Consider the following 21,161-nt stretch of genomic DNA (forward strand, 5'->3'; position numbering starts at 1 on the left):
ACAAAACCCACAAAACCCAACACTTTTTTATGAAAGATAAGAATTTCAGAATTTGCTATTCCACAAATTCTGAGCTTTTCACCTGTCTGCACTCCTCCTTGGAACTGCAACAGGCTGTAGAAATGTCCCCAGAGGAAGACAATTCTCTTTCCTAAGAATAATGATGACATAAATAGCAATGAGAATGAAAATGGCCATAACCTGATCCTAACATATGGGGCTGTGTTACAAGACACAGTTGAATAATAAAGTTGAATGAATGAAGTTGAATTTCCCTCAGCAGGGAAGACTTCCTGAATGCCCCTTCTGGACTTCCACTAATAAATGATCAGATGATAAAATATATTCATAAAAGCTGTCACTACCAAATTGCCTCACAAGATCTCATCTCCCTGCTGTCTCAAGCTTATTAATATTTGGAGAAATTGACATCCAATGGCCAACAAGCTGGTGCTTGGCCTGCCCCTGCCATTCCATGGGAGTATGCTGAGCTGCTCTCCAATGGAGATGTGCCTCTTTTCATCCCCTGATTTCTGATGCCATCCCAGCAGTTGGAAAATTAACTCCTATCGCCTGTATTCACCCAAAGCACAGTGCTATCCCAGGCTCACCTCTGGTTCTGCCTCATATGAAGGTAGATATGCCACAAGAAAAATCCCTCAGACATTACAGATATTACTTACTGGATATACAACATATGCAAATAAAAAACAAAACCTATTATAACAATTCTCACAGCTATTTTGTTCCTATGTTTTGAATTCTTTTTGCTTTCTTCTTTCTTTTGTATAACAAGACATGAAGGCTAAGTGTATCTTGGGTTCCTTAATAGGCAAAAACTCTACCATAAGACTTTCAAAAGGAAAGCATTTATTTCCAGGCCTTATTTACAAATACACCTCTACTTGTGTCTCTATCACAGATTCACATCTTCTGTATTTCATGCAGTTTTTCAGCCACCTTGTATTGTGCCTGCTTTTCCAAGAAAAATTACCTAAAAGAAATTTTAACAGTGAATACAGAGAATAAATGATTCCCATCAGAAGTCCCTTTAGGAACTCTTTGGACTTTGGATGCTACTGAATGTTCAAGCAGCAGAACTATCGACTGAAATGGGAACCAAAAGGAAAACTCCGTACTTCTCTGACATTTCCAAAGGCCAATAATACTTAAAGCCACACAGTTCTCTCCATAATTGTTCAACAATAGTTTGGCACAGACTATATAACCTTTTATTAGGCATCTACTACATTATTTTTCCCTACTTTACTGGAATTATATAGTTTCCCAAAAATGCCAGAATGACCTTTTTCTAATAGCGACAAAGTAATGACTGACAAAAATTGATTGCAAATGGGTGGCTTTAGAAAATTGTCTGCATTTCTGTAAATTACCCCAGAAGATCTCAGTAGCATAAACTTAGAATGGTATTTTCTGTGGTCCCAAGTTTAAGGCCCAAGTTCACAGCTGAGAGACCGTGAACCCTTAAGTCCCTTCTGAATTACAAACCGATGCAGAGAACTACAGTACTGTTCAGGAAGGATGGTCAAAGAACCCGTTCAGCTTCAAAGCATGCACAAAGATTAGATCACTTGAACTGGAATAAGGAAGGCAACCTACCTTGGAGAAATATCACATCCTTGCTGCATAAAAGCTCCCAGGGAGAACCAGAGACTGTTGAATATCCCAAACTCATTTGTTTGATCGTTGGCCGGCTGGTCCCGTCCTTCCTCAAACTCCTCAGTGTGCCACTCGTAAGGGCTGAAGCGACTCACCAAGAAGAGGACAACGCTCACTCCAATGTAGGCAAAAACAATGCACATCCATATTTCATAGGCCAAAGGGTCCAGAAAAGAGAACACTCCTGGTTTGGACTTCTGAGGCTTTTTTATCATGATAGAGATACCTAAGCTCATAAAAGGTTTGGAAAAGTCTATAACTTCTTCTCGAACCAGAGTGATGGTTAATGGTGCCACAGCCACATCAGCCCTCTGAAAAGAAGAGAAAGAGGAGTTGCATTCTGGTGATAAAGCATATCTACTAACTCCAGCTTATTTTACTTTGATCTCTGTTTAACCCTACTATCTGAAAAGTAATCAGACAAAACCAATTGCAGGAGAAATTGTTGAAAAGAAGCAGCCTATAACATTGGTTGATTATTTCCATTTTATCATTACTGATCACTGGTTCTATTTTGAAATCACAGCGTTTCCTTTTCCAGCCACCCAGCTCCAGTGAGATTTATCCACTGATGTCACAGTCTGATGCAGAAGACTTTTGCTAAAAGAGCCTTATCATCCAGACATCAAAAGAGGTAAGGAAAGGCCAATCGCCTGAAAAAGGACACCAGGATGTTTACTTCCATCAGAAACCGCTTTTTGGTGGCGCAACTGATACAGAAGAAGAAAAAGTTCCAGTGACACTGATGTGCACTTTTCATTTATTTTATAATCAGCCTTGAAAATGGAAAAGGAAATGCACTGAAATGGTTGTCAGCATATCCCGTCGAGATCTCAGCAGGACTAAGATCATCCATTTCTCCAGCATGGCAACAGACAGACTTGGGCACTGATGCTCCCTGCACTACGAAGGGTAAATTGCACCCCTCTGAAGAATGACTTGAAACACTACAGATGGGGAATTATCGGAGCAAATCAGATTTAGAAGTGTAGGGTAAAGGGATAAATTTGAGCAGATGGAAATGAGTGATAAGACCAAAAATGTCAGGTTCACCAGACATTCAAGTTCAGGCTGGATGGAAATCCAAGCACCCTGATGGAGCTGTAGGTGTACCTGCTTTTTGCAGGGGAACTGGACCAATGACCTTTAAAGGTTCCTTCCAACTCAAACAATTCTATGATTCTACAAATCTATACTGAGTTTTTGAAATCTTACCTGTCTTCCATCCTGCCATTATCAAGTAAATATAAAATATAATAAAATTTGGAGATTCTTCTCATGAGAAAGTTTAACCTTTCAATACTTGTTCTTCCAAAAGTTGAAAGAAAAAAAATATTCTCTTAGCTACTGAAAAGAAAACACTTTGACATTTCTATGGGCACAAAATGTGCTGTACCATCCTGAATTAAAATGTTTCCTTTGGGCTGATTATTTATATCAATCCCCAAGACAGCACAGGCTGACGGAAGGTGGGGATCCTTTTTGCTCTAGGGCTTGAGACTGTTCTCAAGACAAGACCTACAGACAATGGAAAAGGGGGAAACTTACCCCATAAACAAGTTCTCCCACCATGCCGTTCCATGTTTTGGTGTCGGGATCCCGGGCTCCGTACTTCCCATCTCTGACAATCTCCAGCCTGTAGTGGTAGCCAACATGCTTTGCAATCTCAGCAGCAAGCTCCACACAGTAGCCTTCATACCTTTCATTGCCTTCAAACTGGTTGGCGTTCTTCTTGAGCATCACATATGGGTCTTCCTGGCACAGAGGAGACCAATATTGAGCCACATTCCACCTTCCCAGTCCTTTAGAGACTCAACAACTTTGCTTACGGTCTGCTTGAAAAGCCCTAACTTTGTGCTCATGTACCAAAGGGAACTGTCAACAAACAATGGGGTAAATTTAGGAAGTGTAGAGGGTAATTTTTTATTCTGGTGTTTTCTGTTCATTTATGCAAAAACCGTGTCCAGCTTCTGCAGTGATAGGCCTCAGGGCAGTGGAGATACCTGGGGGGAGGGTTGGGTGACAAATCTTTCATTGTGGCTTGGTAAGGGTTATTTAGTACATTTCAGCTATGAATTTTTAAAGGAATGTCCGCCTGTGTGGGCACAGACAGAGACAAATCTGCTGGGCATGAGAGAGCCCTGAAGATGTTTAATTCAGTTTGTGTATTGTGTCTTCTTTGTAGGTTTACAGCAAGCATTCAACAAACAAGTTAGTAAAATTTCATCTGTTTCTGCAGGGTGATTGTATACAATGACACACTACATGATACCATACATTATGGGATACTTATTGTTCCTTCATGATTATAGTGGGGATTTGTTTTTAAAGCTATGATTCAGTCTCTCTGCACAATACAGCTTATCCTTCCGAAAATTACAGCCCACATTCTGTGGGCTAAACACAAAGCACAGGTATAATGTTCCTAATTTACCTATGCTGATGCCTCTACTATCTTGTCATAATCTTTTGTATTTTCTATACTTAAGCATGAGAGCTCTTTAATACCTACTTAATTAGCCACAGCAATTTTCAGATACCTTTATGGACCCGACAGGAAACAGTAAGTGCTGTTATTATTATTGTTATTATTGTTATCGCTATTATAAAAATGATACAGTACAAAGCAAGGTGTGCAAAGGGGAAGAGGCAGTCAGCACATCAGGGAGAAGAGGGCTGGAAGTCCCAGCACTTACTAGGATCGTTGTGACTATGTACGTCCTGTTCTGGAGGCTCGTGGACTCGTTGCCGGTTTGAGTGTCTATGGCTACTGGAACTAACTTTTCATCTTCATTCCAATAACCAATCTGCCAAATACAAATCCAGGACAACTTATTGATATCTCTTTGTAATATTAACCAAGATATGTTAACAGGGTCATTCAAAAAGGGGCAGATCTCTCTGCAAGTTTGTACTCAGCCCAATATCTCCCATCCTACTTCTTGATATCTTCTGAGTGGAGAATCAGGATTTCTCCTGTCCCACCATGCCTCCAGCCTGAGAATAATATGCATGATTTACTACATTCTCTCTTGTAAACACATAAAAGCAAACAGCACACAGCAATAGATTATCGCAATTCTCTGTCCTATCTCTACTTCACGAGGTCACATTTTCCCTGTGTGACTTCTGTATACTTTTCTAATATGTCTGCTGCCTGTCCAGATGTGAGAGGGTGATAAAACGCTGCTCTTCAGCTGGAAGCCTCTGTAAACATAGAGCCAACTCTTAGGATATCTTAAGACAACAGAAGGAAAGCATCAAGTGAGAAAAGAAACAGAAACAATCCTGGTCGGTGCCAAAAGGTTTGAAGTTATGAATAAAAGCAAACAGAAGAATTTGTATGTTAAAATGTGCCTATTAATTAGGGTTGGGCTGATCTGTCACTACTTGGAGGTAAAGTAGTGTGCCAACGAGTATCAACAGGAAGATCGTTGTTGAGGTTATCCTCTTCCAGGGCTTGATTTGATAAGGGGAATTCCATCACCTCATGTACATATGGTATTGCCTGAGCTTTGGTCAAGTGAAAGGAATTTATTGTAACAGTAAATGGGAAAGGATATTAACACAGGGCATGAGCAGGAGTTGCTGATGGCAGATTACAGACTGTAACAATAGAGGAAGAAAAAAACTCTACACAGGCGTCTCATCTGTCTTCATTGCACAGAGAAAAGGAGAAGAGAGTGAGGAAAAAGCTTCCAAAACTCTGCCCTGGGGCAACATAAATGGAGATGAATGGGTTTTTTTGCACTTTTATCCTGGTGGATCTAAGATAAAGCATGCGTCCTGTCAGTTACATGCCTTCTAAACAAATATTTCTGTCAGTAAACGCACAGCAAAATCGAGACATTTAGCTGTCCTGCTGCTTCTCCTCTGGATCCCCTCTGGACTGCCGTCATCTTTCCTGAAGTTCAGAGCCCCAAACTGGACATAGTATTACATTTATCCTCTTATGAATGGCAGATAGAGGAGGAAGATCACTTTGAATGCCTTCACATTGATAATTGCTTTATTTTTCAGTGAGGAATTAGAATTATTTTTTTTGGACGATGCAGCTGATTCCTGCTTGGATGTGGTGGGCTTTGGCCTGACATTGGCTGCTCACAGGTAAAAGTGAGTATGGAGGATGGGAGTTGTGGGACTATCACTGTTTGCAGTTTTCTCGGTTTCAAACAAGTATTTTACACTTCAGGGGTGAGGGGATGCAGAGGGGTTGCAGTGACCGCTCCATTCAAATTATTCAGCAGATTTCCTTTATCCACAAAATAACTCTTTGTTCTTCAAACAGGCAATATCTAAAGTGGGACGTAAGTGTATGGAGTCAGACTGGCAAAGTGTTTCAAGGCCTCAATGCACCTGAAAATTCAGATTTTTCAGAGTGCCTGGGATACAGAAAGGTACAAAGACCTCAGAACAGTAGCAATACCTCCATAACTATCAGGACATAGAGGGTAAAAATCTTGTTGCTTTAAGGAGAGCAGAATCAAATCAAAATTAAGGGTTCCCTCGCACTGCTTAGGGCAGACAGGTTCCTTCTGGCTCTGTCTTGGTTCATTTCTTAGAAATGAAAATCGGGAGAGCAAAAACAGACAGTTGTGTAGCTGGGCCTGAGCCAAAGTGTCCTGTCAATAGCAAGACTGAGTGGGCCAAGCTTTCCTTTCCTAGAAATCCCCACTCCACAGCTAAGATGCCCTTCTTACTCTTGATAACCCCTTCCGTATATTGCATTTTTTAGTAATACACCATGAGTTCTCTGTTGTGCTTGGCTTTGCTCATGCACCTAAGTACACCATAGGAACAGAGAGTTGATGCCAGATGCAGGAGCTTTAGTCACTTTCTCCATTACCTTTCTGATCCCATCGTGTTTCATCTCAATCACATGGAGGGTGTAGTTGGTCCTCCGCCCCTTCTCATTAAACTGAACGTTGCCAGACAATCCTTCAAAACGGACCTTAAAGACATAAATATCAGTGAGAAGAGCAAATAGATCAGCATCCCAAGCTCTTAATAAACCACGCCTCTTGAAACTCAGTGGTCCATCACTGAGCTCAGTGATGCATCAGAGCCAGATTACATGTGGGAGCCCATCATCTCTTGGGATGCAACAGACAGCTAAGTCAGCTCAGAATGCCTCAGGCTCTGTTTGTGTTGTCTAAATCTAGGAAAGATCAAGACTTGGTAAAGAACTTGTCAGGCCAAATCAGGAACTGCATTTGCAGGAAATACGGAGCTGTGGACACAGCTCCCAGCTGTCGCCTTTTGAGAGAGAGGAGTCTATCAGTTAATTTACCTACTTTAATTTAATTACCTGCTGCACTAGCCTATTTAAACCTGACTATTCCATACTGTAAATGAGATTTACATAGGAAATTTTGAATCATAAGTCTCTGCTGATAACACTGCCATGCTGAAGAGCACTGCTCAGGAACCACATACTATTTCCTTAGTTTTTCCTCTCAATGTGACTTGTTGCAAAAGATCAGGAACCTGGGAAAAGGAGTTTCCCTAGTCCCTAGACTAGGGAAAAAAGATTTGTTCTCAAACTTTCTTCTTGTTTTGGATAAATCTGTACTCTCTGCAATGGAAGGCTTCCCACATGCAAAATGAGAACAAGCATTTAATTGTCTTTTAAAGTGCCCTGAGAATCTTAGAATGAAGACTCTTTGTGAAGAAATGAGGATATATCACTATGGATGACATCAGCTGATAATCTGCTCAAACTGTGTTTATTTTCCAGGTATATCACGAAGGTTTGTCACGAAAACGAACATCTGCCATTGTTTTCTGAAGCTGCTTCAAGTCAAGAGTTTATATTTGGTAAAATTTGGAGAAAAGTGCTTTTCTCTCCTCACAGAAAACAACAGGCCCATAAAAGATAGCTCGGTTGGAAATGCACCATTATCTTAAACACTCCATGCTTCCTTTGTTCCGTGGCCCCTTTTACCTTTTCTGACTGACTCTGAAGCTCAGTCACAGGTGCTCATGCTTTGTAGTTTTATATGCATTAAAAGCCAGGTGTACTAAAAGCAGTTCTTTCTATCTGTAGGAAAAAAATCTTAATCCTATGATAGCCACGTAGCATTGACATAGTAAAAGGAGCCTCTCCCAGCACAGCTATTCTGTCATTTACCATCTTAAGACCCCTCTCAATATTCCTTTTTTATCGTTTCATCGACTAAAATCATTCTGTCTTTACAGCTTTGTCATTGATCCAAGAATTTATTCTCTTTTTCATGAGAGAAAGTACCCCGCCCTCTGGATCATAATAAAATACAGTGAGGAATGATTTCAGCGGTGCTCAGTGCAAATAAGTCAACTGGAGACATGGACAACTTAAACACACTTGTGTGTGAGATGTGGTTCTCTGCAGGAAGAGGAGGATGCTTTTGTGGCCATCCAGTCTGTTACTCAGCAGTTCAGGACCAGCTACCTGCTTGCTAAGCTTGGTTACTAAACAACATTAACAAAAAATACCTGTGAAAAATTACAGTGATCTTCCTGAAGTATTGAGAGCTCAATGTTCTGGTTTAAAGCAATGCATTGTGAGAATTTCCTGGGAAAAAATACCCCTTACTTCTCTTTAATAAAAGCATACATTTTGTGAAAATGTGTCAGATTTCTGTTTTTAAAAAACTGCAGAATGTTTAAAATTGTTTTTCTTTTTTGGTCCTGCTATCCTTGACTGCTTCCTACACTAAACAGAAATGAGGCAATTCAGGAGCTTATTCAAGACATTTCAGTTGAAATAAGTGGAGAAACTTTTTTTTAACGGCTCTTAACGTTTCAGGCATTAGAAAATGGGAGGTGAAGAGAGAGAATGCTGTGAATATCTGTAACAATTGCTGTAATTGTGAGTCTTCACAGAAAGGATAACTCAAGCCTTCAATCTAATCTTAAATTCTTTCCATTTCCATTTTCCTCTTTCTGAAATGGAGTCATTGCTAAAATACTAAATGCTGGAGGACTATTAAATTTGTAGTTAAAATCTCCTTTGAGGATTCCTTCCTTCACTGCATGTTTCAGAACCTTTAATTTTGACCATCACAACTGAACTGGCCAAACTTATTGAAAATTATAATTTTTTAAAGGTTAAGAAACAATTTTGGCAAATAGCTCTACGTGTTCTTTGACCCAAATCACTGCAGTTGAAAAGAGTTTTGAAATCGATTTAATGAAGAGATCAGAAAAAATCAGAGGTGATTATCGAGCACACACATAGAATTACCAAGACTAATTTTGATATCCTACTCTCGTAAATTCAATAATGAAAAACACCGGAGAGCCCTTGCTCATCATATATCTTCCAAGTATTTAATGTTTATTAGCTAACTGATCTCCCTAATGCATCAAAAAGGCAGATTTTATTACAGGAGCTTGGAGAAGCTATGACAGTGATTTGCCCAAGGTCATACAGAAAGTCAATGACAGGCTTGGGAACACGTAAAATATAAGGAATAAAATCAATCTGAATGCAAGATTTGGTTTTAGAGGAATTTTTGTTTACCATCAAATCAAAATACGTGTAAAAAATTAACGTAAGATGAAAATTAGCCAAAATTATTTTGTTCTTCTTGCCTTAAGGAAGGGGATGGGATAAGCTATATTTGGATAACACTGAACTAGCAGTATTTGCAAGCAAAGAATCCATCTATTTTTGAAACAAATGTAGCACAAACTATGAGTAAGAAAGTAGAGAATGTGTCTGAAAAAAGAAAAAATGTTAGAAATGAATGTCAGTTCTTAAATTTAAATAAGTATTGTAATGTTCTACCTTTCCAAGTCTTTGAGAAGAGTGTATTATTCTTTTCCCTTGCTGTAAGTTTAACATAAGTTTTTTTGTTTTTTTGTTTGTTTGTTTAAAAATCTAAAATTCTATGTAGGATGAAAAAGCAGGTTAAGGAATAAACTTTCTCAATAGCTGTTATTAAGGCTTTTCCCAATACTCACAGTATGAACCAAGCTCTAATGTAGTCTTAAGGAACATTGTGATGTCAACCAACACAGATGGCAAAATCCATTCAATTTCGAATGTCATTAGAAATCTGGAACAAAAGCTGAGTTCACAGAGAATTGAAGGAGCTTCAGAAAATGTGATCTAAGCTGGTCTGTCTCTTGGAAAGATAAGAATAGGGACCCATGACTTTACAGGATAATATTTTTGTTTTCCATCCAAGAACTCCAAAAGATCATGCTGGATGTCAACAGGAAAAAAAATTCACTGGGCTCAATACCTGGGTCTTATCTGGAAGAATCGGTTTCTTAACCCAAGCAAGTTATTTGGGCATTTCTGCTGCTAGCTGCCCCTCTTCCCCTACCCATGTGTGCTATGTATGGCCACCCCCACGGCACGCGCATCAGTTAGGTTTCAAACCTGCTGCAGTGCTCTCTGGATGTCGATTCCTTGTCCCCAGGGCACGGCCGGGTTGGCGAGGCAGTCCCCAGCATTGCCACGTCGGGAGATGTCAATCCGCTGCCTCCGCAGGTTCTGAAACGCCTCAGCCATCACCCGGACCCCATCGTACGTAAGGGCTGAAGTGTACTAGAAAGAGAAGACGTTTGCCCATTAGCCTGAGTTGATCTCTGCTGTTCTGTTAACTTTTCAGATTTTTTGCTTTGTTATCACCCTTCCATCTTTGGAGGATCCTTTGTGTGATCACTGATGTCTTGGTTACCTGTGGAAGTTGGTGCTTTCTCTTCCAGAGGAAAAGAGTGAGGAGGAAGCTCTTGATTCGCCTTCTGCTGCCTTCAGACTGCACTCAGCCTTCAAAGCTACTCCCTTGTTACCCAAATCTTTCTGTTTAATTAGAATCATTGACCTGAACTTTCAAGGAATGCATTATACAGTGAGAATGTGAGATGAAAGATATGCTAAACCAAGTAACGAGTCACTTTTTCTTTCACAGATGGAGTCCAGAAAATTGTTGCAACGTGCAAAAAATCCGCAAAGGATGAGTTTATTCAAGCTGAAACTTGTGCAGAAAAGAGGTAAAACTCTGGTGTGAACAGCAACCACTGGCTTTAATTCCTTCTCCCGTGATTACCTATGGATTTATTTGTATGAACTTTTTTAAAACTAATACTTCCAAGATTGACATTTCTAGTGCTAAGTGTTTGCCAAAAGTGTATTTGTTTTCAAATGGCAGATAGAAAAATAAAACCGCCTCTCCCCTCTGCCCTTGACACTTTCAGAATCGTCTGCTTTGAGTTAGGAATAAATTAAAATGTATTTGTCCTCTATTGTACCCACTGATTTGACATGTTCAGAAACAACATCTGGAACAGCTTTATTATCACTGCGTGGGAGTGACTTGAAGTGGACCAGAAGGACCCTAAATTAAATAGTTTTCTATATCACTTGCCTTTGGCCTCTTCCAGTCCACACGAGGAAGCTCCCTGGCATCGTTATTCCTCCACTGCTGCATGATCCTGGCGGGAACAGTATCCGTGTAATTCACCAACTGGAAGCCAGTGACGTTGGCTCCGCTCTCCCTGAATTTCGTCAGATCGATATCCATAAATCCCTGGTACAGGACAGAAACAGGAGACACTCATCAGATGAACCATCTCTGGGTGGTTAACAGGAAACCTGTTTACCTATGGATTTGACAGTCAGCATAGGAGAAATCTCTTCCCTTTGCAAAGTAAGGCCTGATGCTGAGAGGCTCCACTCTCTGAACGCAGGATGAAATTGTCTCTTAGGCAACAGAGGGACTCTGACATAGGCACTGGAGATACACTGCAAGCAGTGGGGAGAAGAGGACGTTGTTTGGTGTTCTCTTTGGTGTCCTCTCTTTAGCAGTACTGCTATACAAAACTATTTGCTGTTCCCAAAGCAGGTGCTTGAGCAGAGCTTCTGAATCCATTTGCTCTCAAATATATGATGTCACTGCGAGTTAAAAAGCTAGGGCCATCCCTCCCACGAGACACTGGTCAGGTTCCCAAAATGGTGCTCAACTCTGCACAGGCTGGGGGGAGCTAATTAGCTCATTAATTTCCAAGGTTAGAATTAGGCCGTCAGATGGAAACCTGTTGTGAGAAAAAACAGCTTGCAAGGAAAAGACTAAATTGCCCTCTTACATCAGTGTCAGACCAAGAGAGTCGTAAGTGACTCAAAAATGTCTTTAAAGACTTTCACAGCTTTTCTTCCGGCTTTTTGTAAGCAATTTAGCATCCACTTACAGGCTGAGAATTGGATGGAGATGTACAGATGCTCTAAATAGATGATTTGTTTAGTTTCAAAGTGCAGTGATTTAGGTTAAAAAAAAAAAAAAAAGAAAAAAGAAAAGAAACAGTGATACTTCGTGAGTATGTATTTCTCAGAATGCTGGTTTAACCCACATCAATCTTGTATGTAATTGCCAGCGTAGGGGTTCCAGAAAGCCAGAGCTGTGATTAATGAATAGAAAATGCAGCATGGTAATTGTCTCTGACATCTTAATGCATTTCAGGCCAAGTGGTTTTTGACACACGGAGCTCCTAAGGTTCAGTAAAAGGGACCTCACAGGTTGCCAACTGGTTATTCATGGCCAGGACCAAATTGCACTGACATTTTGCTCCTGGGAGGTACTCAGGGGAAAAAGATCTGTCAAAAGAAACTATCACACAGCAACTTGAAGTGTGTGCCACCAGCTCCTCCTTGGAAGGCCCACAAAGACATGAAGGAAGGTCCAAGTTCACAACAGAACGTAGGATGTCTGGTGTCCTTAACCCCTTCAACAAGCAGAAAGTTCAGAAAGGATGGTGACACCAAAGACAATGACAGCAGTGGTTGGAAACACTGCCTTTCACTGTTTTCCTCAAGCCCAACCATTCTAAAACTGAGAGCGTGGAGACCTCTCAAGATTTTCCAGTTGTTAAAGGAAGTTGGGGCTGTAGGGAACATCATTAACCTTGGATATGCCTTTGCGTTTTGAATGTTATTAACTGCTGAAAAAAACTGTTTTTACCTGTTATCCCTCCTCCACGTGCCCCAGTACAAGGTCAGTACAGGACCTTGTACTAATTACAAAGGAATTTTAATTACTGCACCACTGAAGTCTGCTCAGAGCACTTCTGAGTGACATGAGAGCAAATGAACTGGGCAATACCAGAGGTCAGATATTTTAGAAAGCAGTTCCTAGAAGAAGACAGTTCTTGCTGGCTAACATATAAACAAGAATATATTGAATTTTATACAGGCTGTCACTTGGAAATGTTTCTATTGGCAACGCAGCATCAGGAATTAAATACACTTATCTGTCTTGCTGGAAGATCAGTCCATGCTTGTAAGAATGATTAGAGCAGATGAATCACAATATTTGCAAGCAAAGAAGTCATCAATCACCTGGTATCTTGTACTAGCTACACGAACATGTTGCAAAAAGGGGACTTTTTATATAGTCTTCAATTGACCATACTTGGAAAATTGAAAAATAAAGGAACGAGATTGTCCAGGCTAACCCTCAGTGCATGGGAGAAAGGGAACCGAGGCAAACAGAGCAGCTGTGGGATATAATTATCTAACCCAGTGGGATAAATCATCACCCACTGCCTAACTGCAGAGCACAATGACACTACCTAAGCAATAAATACAACATAACATCACTAATATTAATTAACGTGTGGTTCAGTTTCACATGAGGACATCAGGGAGAGGATTCTGGGGAACCTGAAGGCTGCAGCAGCCCCGCTCTGCCATCCCTGTGCCTGCCTGTGCCTGCACACTGTGCGTGCTTGTATTGCATCCAGCCCTGGCCAGGGCAGTACAAATATTAATTATGCAACGCCTCACTGCCAGGAAGTTCTAAGGGAAAGAAGATGTAAAGTGAATCATGCTTCCTTTACTCAGAAAGTCTGTCTGACATCAGTAAGTGACTAAGGAGAGACTGCAGCCCACTGCTGTGGGGCAGCAGACGTACTTGCAGCAGTGTGGTTGGTATCGACCCATTTGGAAAAGAATCAGCACAGAAATGCTTCCCTTCACCATCAAATCAAATACAGCAAGAAGTGAAGAAAGCTGGAATGAGGTTCTCTATGGGACATTCTCAGCCAAAACGTTTCCAAAAAGTATTGTCAAAAGCTCTCTTTGCAGCCATGTCTGGAGCATTGGGCTGGACAGAGAAATAAGCTCACAACCCAGAATTCACTGAAATGTGATTTCTTTTGGGATCTTTAAACCTGGACCACTCGGGACAAGTATCCGTGGGCAAGCAGGTATGTGGCCTCTCCCTCAACACTGCTGGTGCCCTGGAGAGGAAAAGGAACCATAGAATGACAGGCAGAGGAATGCAGCAGTTCGTGCCCAGCCCTGTGCTGTGCCCACAGCTGGGGCAAGCAGGCAGAGCAGCATCCAGGGGAACACAGAGCTCCCCGGGCTCCCCATGGGCACTCAAGGGAGGCAACCTCCTGCAAGCACAGTTCTCTTTGGGATCAAGAAAACTACACTGGAAGGGACGCAGCAGCAGCAAGCTCACCCCTGCCCTCCAGCAGCCTTAGCTGTCCCTTTTATTTAAATTCACTTTGCAAAGTCATCTCTGTAAATCAGAGTGTGGCCTTCTGCCTTGTGTGTGCTGGGAAAATGCCCGGCTTTCTCTGCACGCTATCAAATCAGGAGTCTGACGATAAACCACAAGAATCTGGACCCGTCCATACTGACAGCAGCCCTCCTCCACACCTGCTCTGATTCACAGCATCTGCAGCGCAGCTCACACAGCAGCCAGGCTCGGTTCAATGCAGGGAAGTTGCTCTTTAGCCCGTGCTATGGACTGTTCTCTCTGCATTAATGAACCTCATAAAGCGATTGCATGGAAGAGCCCTGCTGTTAGTAAATAACATAGGCAGCTGGTAAAGACCTTCAAGTCTTCAAATAGAAAACAGGGCAGTGCTGGGAAGCATTTTTTCCTCATATTGTTTTCCTTGCTTCGTCTGTTCTTTATGCTGTGCTTAAACTGAAATCATTTTTCAGCCAAAGGTTGTTTTACTGTCCCATTCACTGCTTTGCTTCCTGGGAGAGATGTCAGCAAGTCACACATTTATATTCCTCTCCACTGTGTGTGAGCTCAGTCATCAAAGGAAATGCATAATGCAAGAAGACTGATGACTTGAAATGTGTCTCATGAATCCATCTTGATTAACTGGTCCAGGAAGGATCTACCTTAAAAAGAAAGTCCCCAGAAATTATCCAGCTCCTTATTTATACCCTGAGCATCACCAGGAGCCAGGGCAGTGAGTGGGCAGCCCGGATTGCTGTCAGACAGTGGAGGAAAGGCTCCCACCTGCATGACTGCCCTCCTCAGGCCTGTCAGCACCATCCAGCTTTCTGCACATCATCCTTCTCCTTCTCTTTTCTCTTCTTTGCTTTTTCTCTTCCCTTCTGCGCTCTCTTTTTTTTTTTTCCCCCTTTCGCACTTGAATCCTACACTGAATTATCCCTTCTTAAGCAAAAACTGTTCAAACAATTCATCCAAACTCACCCAGAAATGTGTGACAGTAATGAAAAACTGGCCCAGTTCTCTTTAGATGCAATCCCTGCATGGTCTACAACGCCAGACTGCCTCCTGCTACCAGACTTTATGATTATAAGGAACACTTGCAAAAAGAAAACAACTGCTTCTGAATGATGTGGATCAGCCAAGTGAATGCAAAGTGGTTCCTGTCATTCCAAGGTATGCTGGTGTCATTCTAAAGGGAGCAGGAAGTCAAGCATTTCCAGATGGAGCATCTCTAATCTACCAAATTATCTTCAAGCTTGACTTGTCCAGGAAAGTATCATTCCTCACTCCCCTCACTTTGTATTAATGAGGGTACATCAGAAAAGAGCCCATCTGCTTCAGTTTCATTCCAGCATGCCTTCAACAGAGAGAACTTCTCTTCTGTAGAATTATGAATATGTCAAATTTCGTTGTAGCAGTAAAACATGAGAATCCTCACTATAACATGGAGGCAAAGAAGAACAGGAAAATAATGATGGGAGGATGGGGCAGTGCCAGACAGGGTTCCAGTCCTGAAGCCTGGTACCCACTTTGTGGGTACAAGTGAATGTGCAGATCTTGCTGGAAAGCTCAGTCCAGCCACTTTAGGCAAACATTTGCTCTTTAGAGAGCTTTCAGAGCAGCAACTGATTTAAAGGCTTGGGAAACATGCCGTGTAGTGACAGATTCCAGGACTTCAATCAAAGATATGATTAAGGGTTGACCTGATCACAGTTCACAAGGACCAAAACTTCAGTAATGGAGTATCTAGTCCAACAAACAGAAGCATAAATCTGATGGAGGAAGGTGAAGCTAGGCAAGTTCAGACCAGAAATAAGCATTGATGAAGTCACCAAGAAGAAGCTGTTATGGATTTACATGTCACCTCTTGCAAGCTGAGCTGGGTAATGGATTAGATGACAGCAAACCTTTTAGTTTAACAACTTTACTCTTCTATGATTTAAGCAAACACATCTTTATTTCCAACAGCTGTGGTATATCCGTTTATTACTCACCTGATGCTCAGTTTTTTAAGCTGCTGTAAGTCACTCGTGCTTTTGAGCCCTCATTAGCTGCTGCAAAAATCCTTACAAAGGCTGCAGCTCATATTGTCCTTTGTGGGCAATTTTTATATCAAAAAACTAGACAATTTTCTGTTATGTGAGACAGTCTAATTCAAACAAAAATTAATTCAGGGCACTCCTGTCTCTATCAGTAACTTAGATGAGATAATGTTACTGGAGTTTCTTCTGTTTAGTAATCTTGAATCGGAACAGAAAAATCTGATTGGAACTGAAACTGGAAAACCAAGTTTTTTGGTAAATCTACCTGCATCACAGTCTAACTGGTATTATTTTTAGAGACTTAAAAATAACTTAGGACATCTCTTTCCAACATTAGAATAGCAGTTTTGCAAGCCCAGGCATCCTGAGACCCTACCAGCACAAAACGCTGGCGCTGTATGCATCCTTCCAACTCCCACGAAACACTTTCAGATCGGTTACTGATGCAAACCTGAGCACTGCTGACCTCAGTTGCACCTTCAGCCACTTTTTGGAGGTAAAAAAATTGACATGAAGAGGCACAGTGAAACCAGAGGGGACACAAAGCAAACAAGCAGGCTTTGCCTAGCTCCCACACAAGGATCTCTGCTGTCAAAGCTGCTGTTTTGGTGCCCTTCAAATCCTTCAGCGCTATTTGCAAAGTGAAACACTGTTCATGGCTGGACTCAGCACTCACATATATAATAAATATCAAATGGCATAGGAAAAAGTGCTTACCTCTACTAATCACCTCTGCTCATATCTTTACTCTTCTTTGCTACCCCTTGCATCAGCAATCTCATGTGCTTATCTATTCAACTTCAAAGAAGAGCATTTGCTAAAAGAAGAACCTGGACTAATGTGCCAGGAAAAAGAAAGGCTCAAACACTGTGTGGCAGCTGTCCTTAATTCTTCTCTTTTAAAGACAAGTCACACAAAGGTCACTTATTTTAAGACAAAAATTTTCCTCTGCCCAAGGGAGCCAATGTTCTCCCACTACAGGCAGTAGTCAGCCCACCTCCCTGGCACTGGATAAGCAGAGACATGAAGGCAAGGTTATGGTGAAAGAGTCTGTAACATCAAAAGAAAGAAACGCCAGAAGTTTCTAAGCTTGCTGCTCTGACAGTATTGACTGTATTTTTTTCTCTTTGTGCTTGTTAGACAGTGCTTTCAAAAGCTGAGAACAAAGCTTAGGAAAATACGACGCATGAAAACAAACACATCTTTAAGTCGCCAAACCCCTTTGACTTGTAAAAAGAAGAAATACAAAGAGGTAAAAAGAGAGAGAGATGAATGCAACCAGCCTGTGCTGGTATACCTGACAAATAACCAGCTGGTGAATGCTACCTGAGGTGTCTTGTGGGTACTGGGTGAGTAACTCTGGTTTTCATGAGTTTGCAAAAACTGTGGATAGAGGCAGATTTGCACCAAGGAGAGGCAGGAATGCTACATGAATGCTCCCTTAGCAGCAATGTTGGAGGCAGACCTTCATGGGATGGGCAGAGCTGAGCAGGATGGCTGTGTCTTTGAGCAGACACGGAGAAAGATGTTCACCCATGGCCTGAGGTGCAGAATGGTTTCATTTTGTTTGTGAACACAGAAATATTATTGTCTCACCTCGGCAACAGCAATTTCACTGAAAAAAAAAGGAAGCTGTTCCTGCTGGGAAATGCTAGCTTTCATTTGCTGTTACTTGTCAAATTCTGCCTGGTCTTTACTACAGCTTACTCGACAGCAACCGCTGGGCAAACGAGCAGTGATTAATACAAGCCAGTTCCTCTTTGTTCATGAATTGTCTCTGACCAGACAGGGAATCTCTCCATCTTCAGATACTCCCATGAATGATTTCTGCATTTCCTTACAAACTCCCTTGCTTAGTGCTCCTGAAGGAATACCAATTTGGAGTGGCAGTAAAGGGACATTAGTGTGCTGCTTCTGATTGCCTGGTTTCATATAGTTCTGAATGAAAATACTGCCAACAGTAAGATTTTCAGGGGGAGCTATCCATAAACATTTCCCAACGTTTGTTTCTAACGTGTCATTTCCATCATTATTTCCCCAAACGGAAGGACTCAGGAAGGTTAGGTAGTGTAGCAAAGCAGCTGAGGGTTCACCTGACTTGTGCAGGGCAGAGCCTGTCCCAGCTGACAGCCTAACCTTTGTATAGGATGAAAGTGCTAGAATTAGGACTCCATCCACCAGTGCAGAGGACAGGGAATAGTCCATTTGGAAACATTCAGGCGTTTGCAGTTTTTAGCCCTTAATTTATTTTCTTAAGACCCAGCACTTCCACAAAACCAGGCTGTCCTCTCCACGTTCACGTGTCCATGTGGGAATGTGTGTGTGGACAATGTACATCCCATCCTCTAAGAACCTGACTACAGGGGGGAAGTACGGGGTGTCTGAGGTCTATCCGCTATGTATGTGAGCCACTGTGAATAAATCACAGCTTTCTACACCCTCTGAAGGTTCTAATCCAGCAATGAGATGTCCTTAGAAGAGGGTAAATGTTGTCGAGATCTCTTGCATTTGAGAAACACACTGTGGTTTAACTCTCCCAGACGGTGACTCCTCACGTTCTGCCAATCACATGTAACATCCCTGCTCATCTCTGCGTGGGGAGGGCTCTGCCCTGCCTCACCACCACAACAGTCTCAGGGGATCATCACAGCCCTTCTGCCATCCTCTCTGCAGACCCAAGTGGTGAGCAGCTTTGTGGTGGCTGCAGCACACTGCAGGCACTGACTCGGCTCTACTGCCTGAACCTGTGCTAAACCATAAAACTTGTTCCGTCCTTGAAAGGGTCTTTTCCATCTCGAGAAGCACAGTCAATAGCAGCACCTTCTGGGGCCTCATCAGACCTTGTCATCACAGAGACCCAGAGCAGCCCCCGCAGAGCTGTGTCTGGGAGGCAGCCTCCCTGTGAAGGACCTGGAGAAATGAACAGCCTTTTGCTCTGAGTTAATTATTTATAGCCTATGCTGGCTGAGTATGCAGCCCTCTTCTAGCCTCTGTCCTCTCAGCATTTGTGCAAGGACTAAGGAAACAAATTAAAGATTGGACAAGTCTGTTTTCTCAGGCTGAAAGTGGGAGACAGAGGTACTCTGAGTCAGAGGGAAGTGCCCTTCCTGACTCCATCACCTGAATATCAGACCACCTCATGCTTTTAACATATTTACCCCTATGAGACCACGCAGAGAGAAGAGGTGACATCATTCTCATTACCCATCTGCATGTGTATGCACAAAAGCACGCAGACAGCAGCTATTTTGGAGAGCTTCCCTGCTTAACTCTAATGAAAGGACTTTCATAAACATCTGAGTGCCAGGACGGGGGTTACATAAAATAATATATATTTTTTTAAATTAGCACCTGGAGTTATAGGCAGCTCTCCAGTTTGCATGTCTCCCCTGCACCATGTAACATTTTTAAGTTTGTAATTACATGGTAGGCACCCAGCTCAGAAGTGCAGGGTCAGTATAAGGGCATTGCAGGGTAATTATGTGTCCATTTTTGTCTTGTAAATTACAGAGTTATCTTGGGACTGAGAGAAGGAGAACAGCAGCAACTGCTTGACTAATTGGTAGTTAAAAGTTTAATTATCCCAGCCCTGATGTGGAGCCTCTCATATGCAGCTGCAGGAGAAAAGAACTGCTCCAGACTGCATGTGGACACCATGCCCTGCAGACATAGCATAGGTGGGACCAGGCCTGGAGAGAGAACACCCCACAGATCCCTGGCTCTTGGAGAGCAGGACCAGCCCCTGAATGTTCTCCTGGATGGAAAGGGCAGGAGCTGGGCTACACAAGTCCTCCAACTGCTCTATGGACTGTGGCTATTCCTCTTATTTCTTTCCAACCCTCCATAAGCAGAAACAATTTCCAGCCTCCTAGGAAAAGACAGCATACTGCTCCAGAATTATGGCTCTGCTGCACAGCACAGCTCTGCTTTCAGGCAATGCCTCGGCAGCAAAGGAACAACCTACTCCTTAAAGAATTCCTTAAATCCAACAGTTTCCTTAGAACCATGACAGTTAGATTTGATTTAGCACAAAGCTGTAGAATAGTAATGGACCAACAAAAAACACAGGACATGACAGTCACTTATTTTCTGTTCACTGGAAGGTCAGAGGGATCTTGCTAATCAACATTAAAAGCATGGGGCTCACAGAGTGGCTGTGAAACACTTCACCTGGGGTAGAATGGATATCAAAATGAGGTTGAAAGCAGCTCGAAAACCTAACTTGTTACCAATAGTGAACAGTTTCTTGGTGGCTCAACTGAAACAAGCTAGAAGAGCAATGCCAGAAGCTCAGGTGCTCACACCATGCAAAAAAATCATTATCACAACAGGCATTAATTGACAGTTGGCTTAATTGGCTTTGAGAAGACATAGATTGAATCTGGAGGCAAAAATGCCTAACAACACTGGAGATGCCCCAGAAATAGTTTTGCTGGCTTAAGACAGACAACACCACAAGCAGCACACCACAAAGGGCTTTGATAATTCTTCTACCCAAAAGGTGAGTTAAAATGACTTCCAACTCACTAGCTATAAATATTGTGCTTTGCAATATATAAGATAACAATGAAAACATCAAGGAGGGGAAGTAAAATAAGCAGTACTCAACTCACCATGTTTGCCAAAATGTAGTGGTACCCGTTCCCATTTTTTTCAAGCTTGATGATCTACAAGAGAAAAACCAAGGATATTAAGCAGAGGCCAACTAAGGAAGTAGAGCTTCATTTATCTCCCTTTTTGACCATTTCAAATTTCCAGTGGTACTGTTCAAAAGTGAACAGGAAGATAAAGCAAAATTCCCCGTCTTGTTAGAGGAAGGACAGATCTTTTGTACATGACATCTGAGAAACAAGCCAGAAATTAAGACTGTATAACATTTCCAAGTAGATTCCATAGGCAAGGAGAGTGAATTATCTGAACCAACCTGTTTTCTACAGGCTCACAGAAAAAAAAAGCAGCGCTATTTAAA

At 41.9% G+C, this 21,161-nt stretch overlaps 1 protein-coding gene across 1 annotated transcript in view; it reads right to left on the minus strand.

Annotated features, from left to right (window-relative positions):
• Nucleotides 1-881: 881 nt before the first annotated feature.
• Nucleotides 882-21,161, minus strand: part of LOC100545183 (glutamate receptor 1) — a 20,538-nt gene continuing 258 nt past the window's right edge. Inside the window, exons 2-9 of the mRNA XM_019620480.2 lie at nucleotides 20,806-20,859; nucleotides 11,040-11,201; nucleotides 10,052-10,219; nucleotides 6,527-6,631; nucleotides 4,377-4,487; nucleotides 3,229-3,435; nucleotides 1,621-1,991; nucleotides 882-994 (exon numbers count right to left, since the gene is read on the minus strand). Coding sequence (XP_019476025.2) covers nucleotides 991-994; nucleotides 1,621-1,991; nucleotides 3,229-3,435; nucleotides 4,377-4,487; nucleotides 6,527-6,631; nucleotides 10,052-10,219; nucleotides 11,040-11,201; nucleotides 20,806-20,859 — 1,182 coding nt within the window. The 3' untranslated portion in view covers nucleotides 882-990. The remainder of the gene's footprint in view (nucleotides 995-1,620; nucleotides 1,992-3,228; nucleotides 3,436-4,376; nucleotides 4,488-6,526; nucleotides 6,632-10,051; nucleotides 10,220-11,039; nucleotides 11,202-20,805; nucleotides 20,860-21,161) is intronic.

This window comes from Meleagris gallopavo, chromosome 15, assembly GCF_000146605.3.
Source record: "Meleagris gallopavo isolate NT-WF06-2002-E0010 breed Aviagen turkey brand Nicholas breeding stock chromosome 15, Turkey_5.1, whole genome shotgun sequence".
NCBI lineage: Eukaryota > Metazoa > Chordata > Aves > Galliformes > Phasianidae > Meleagris > Meleagris gallopavo.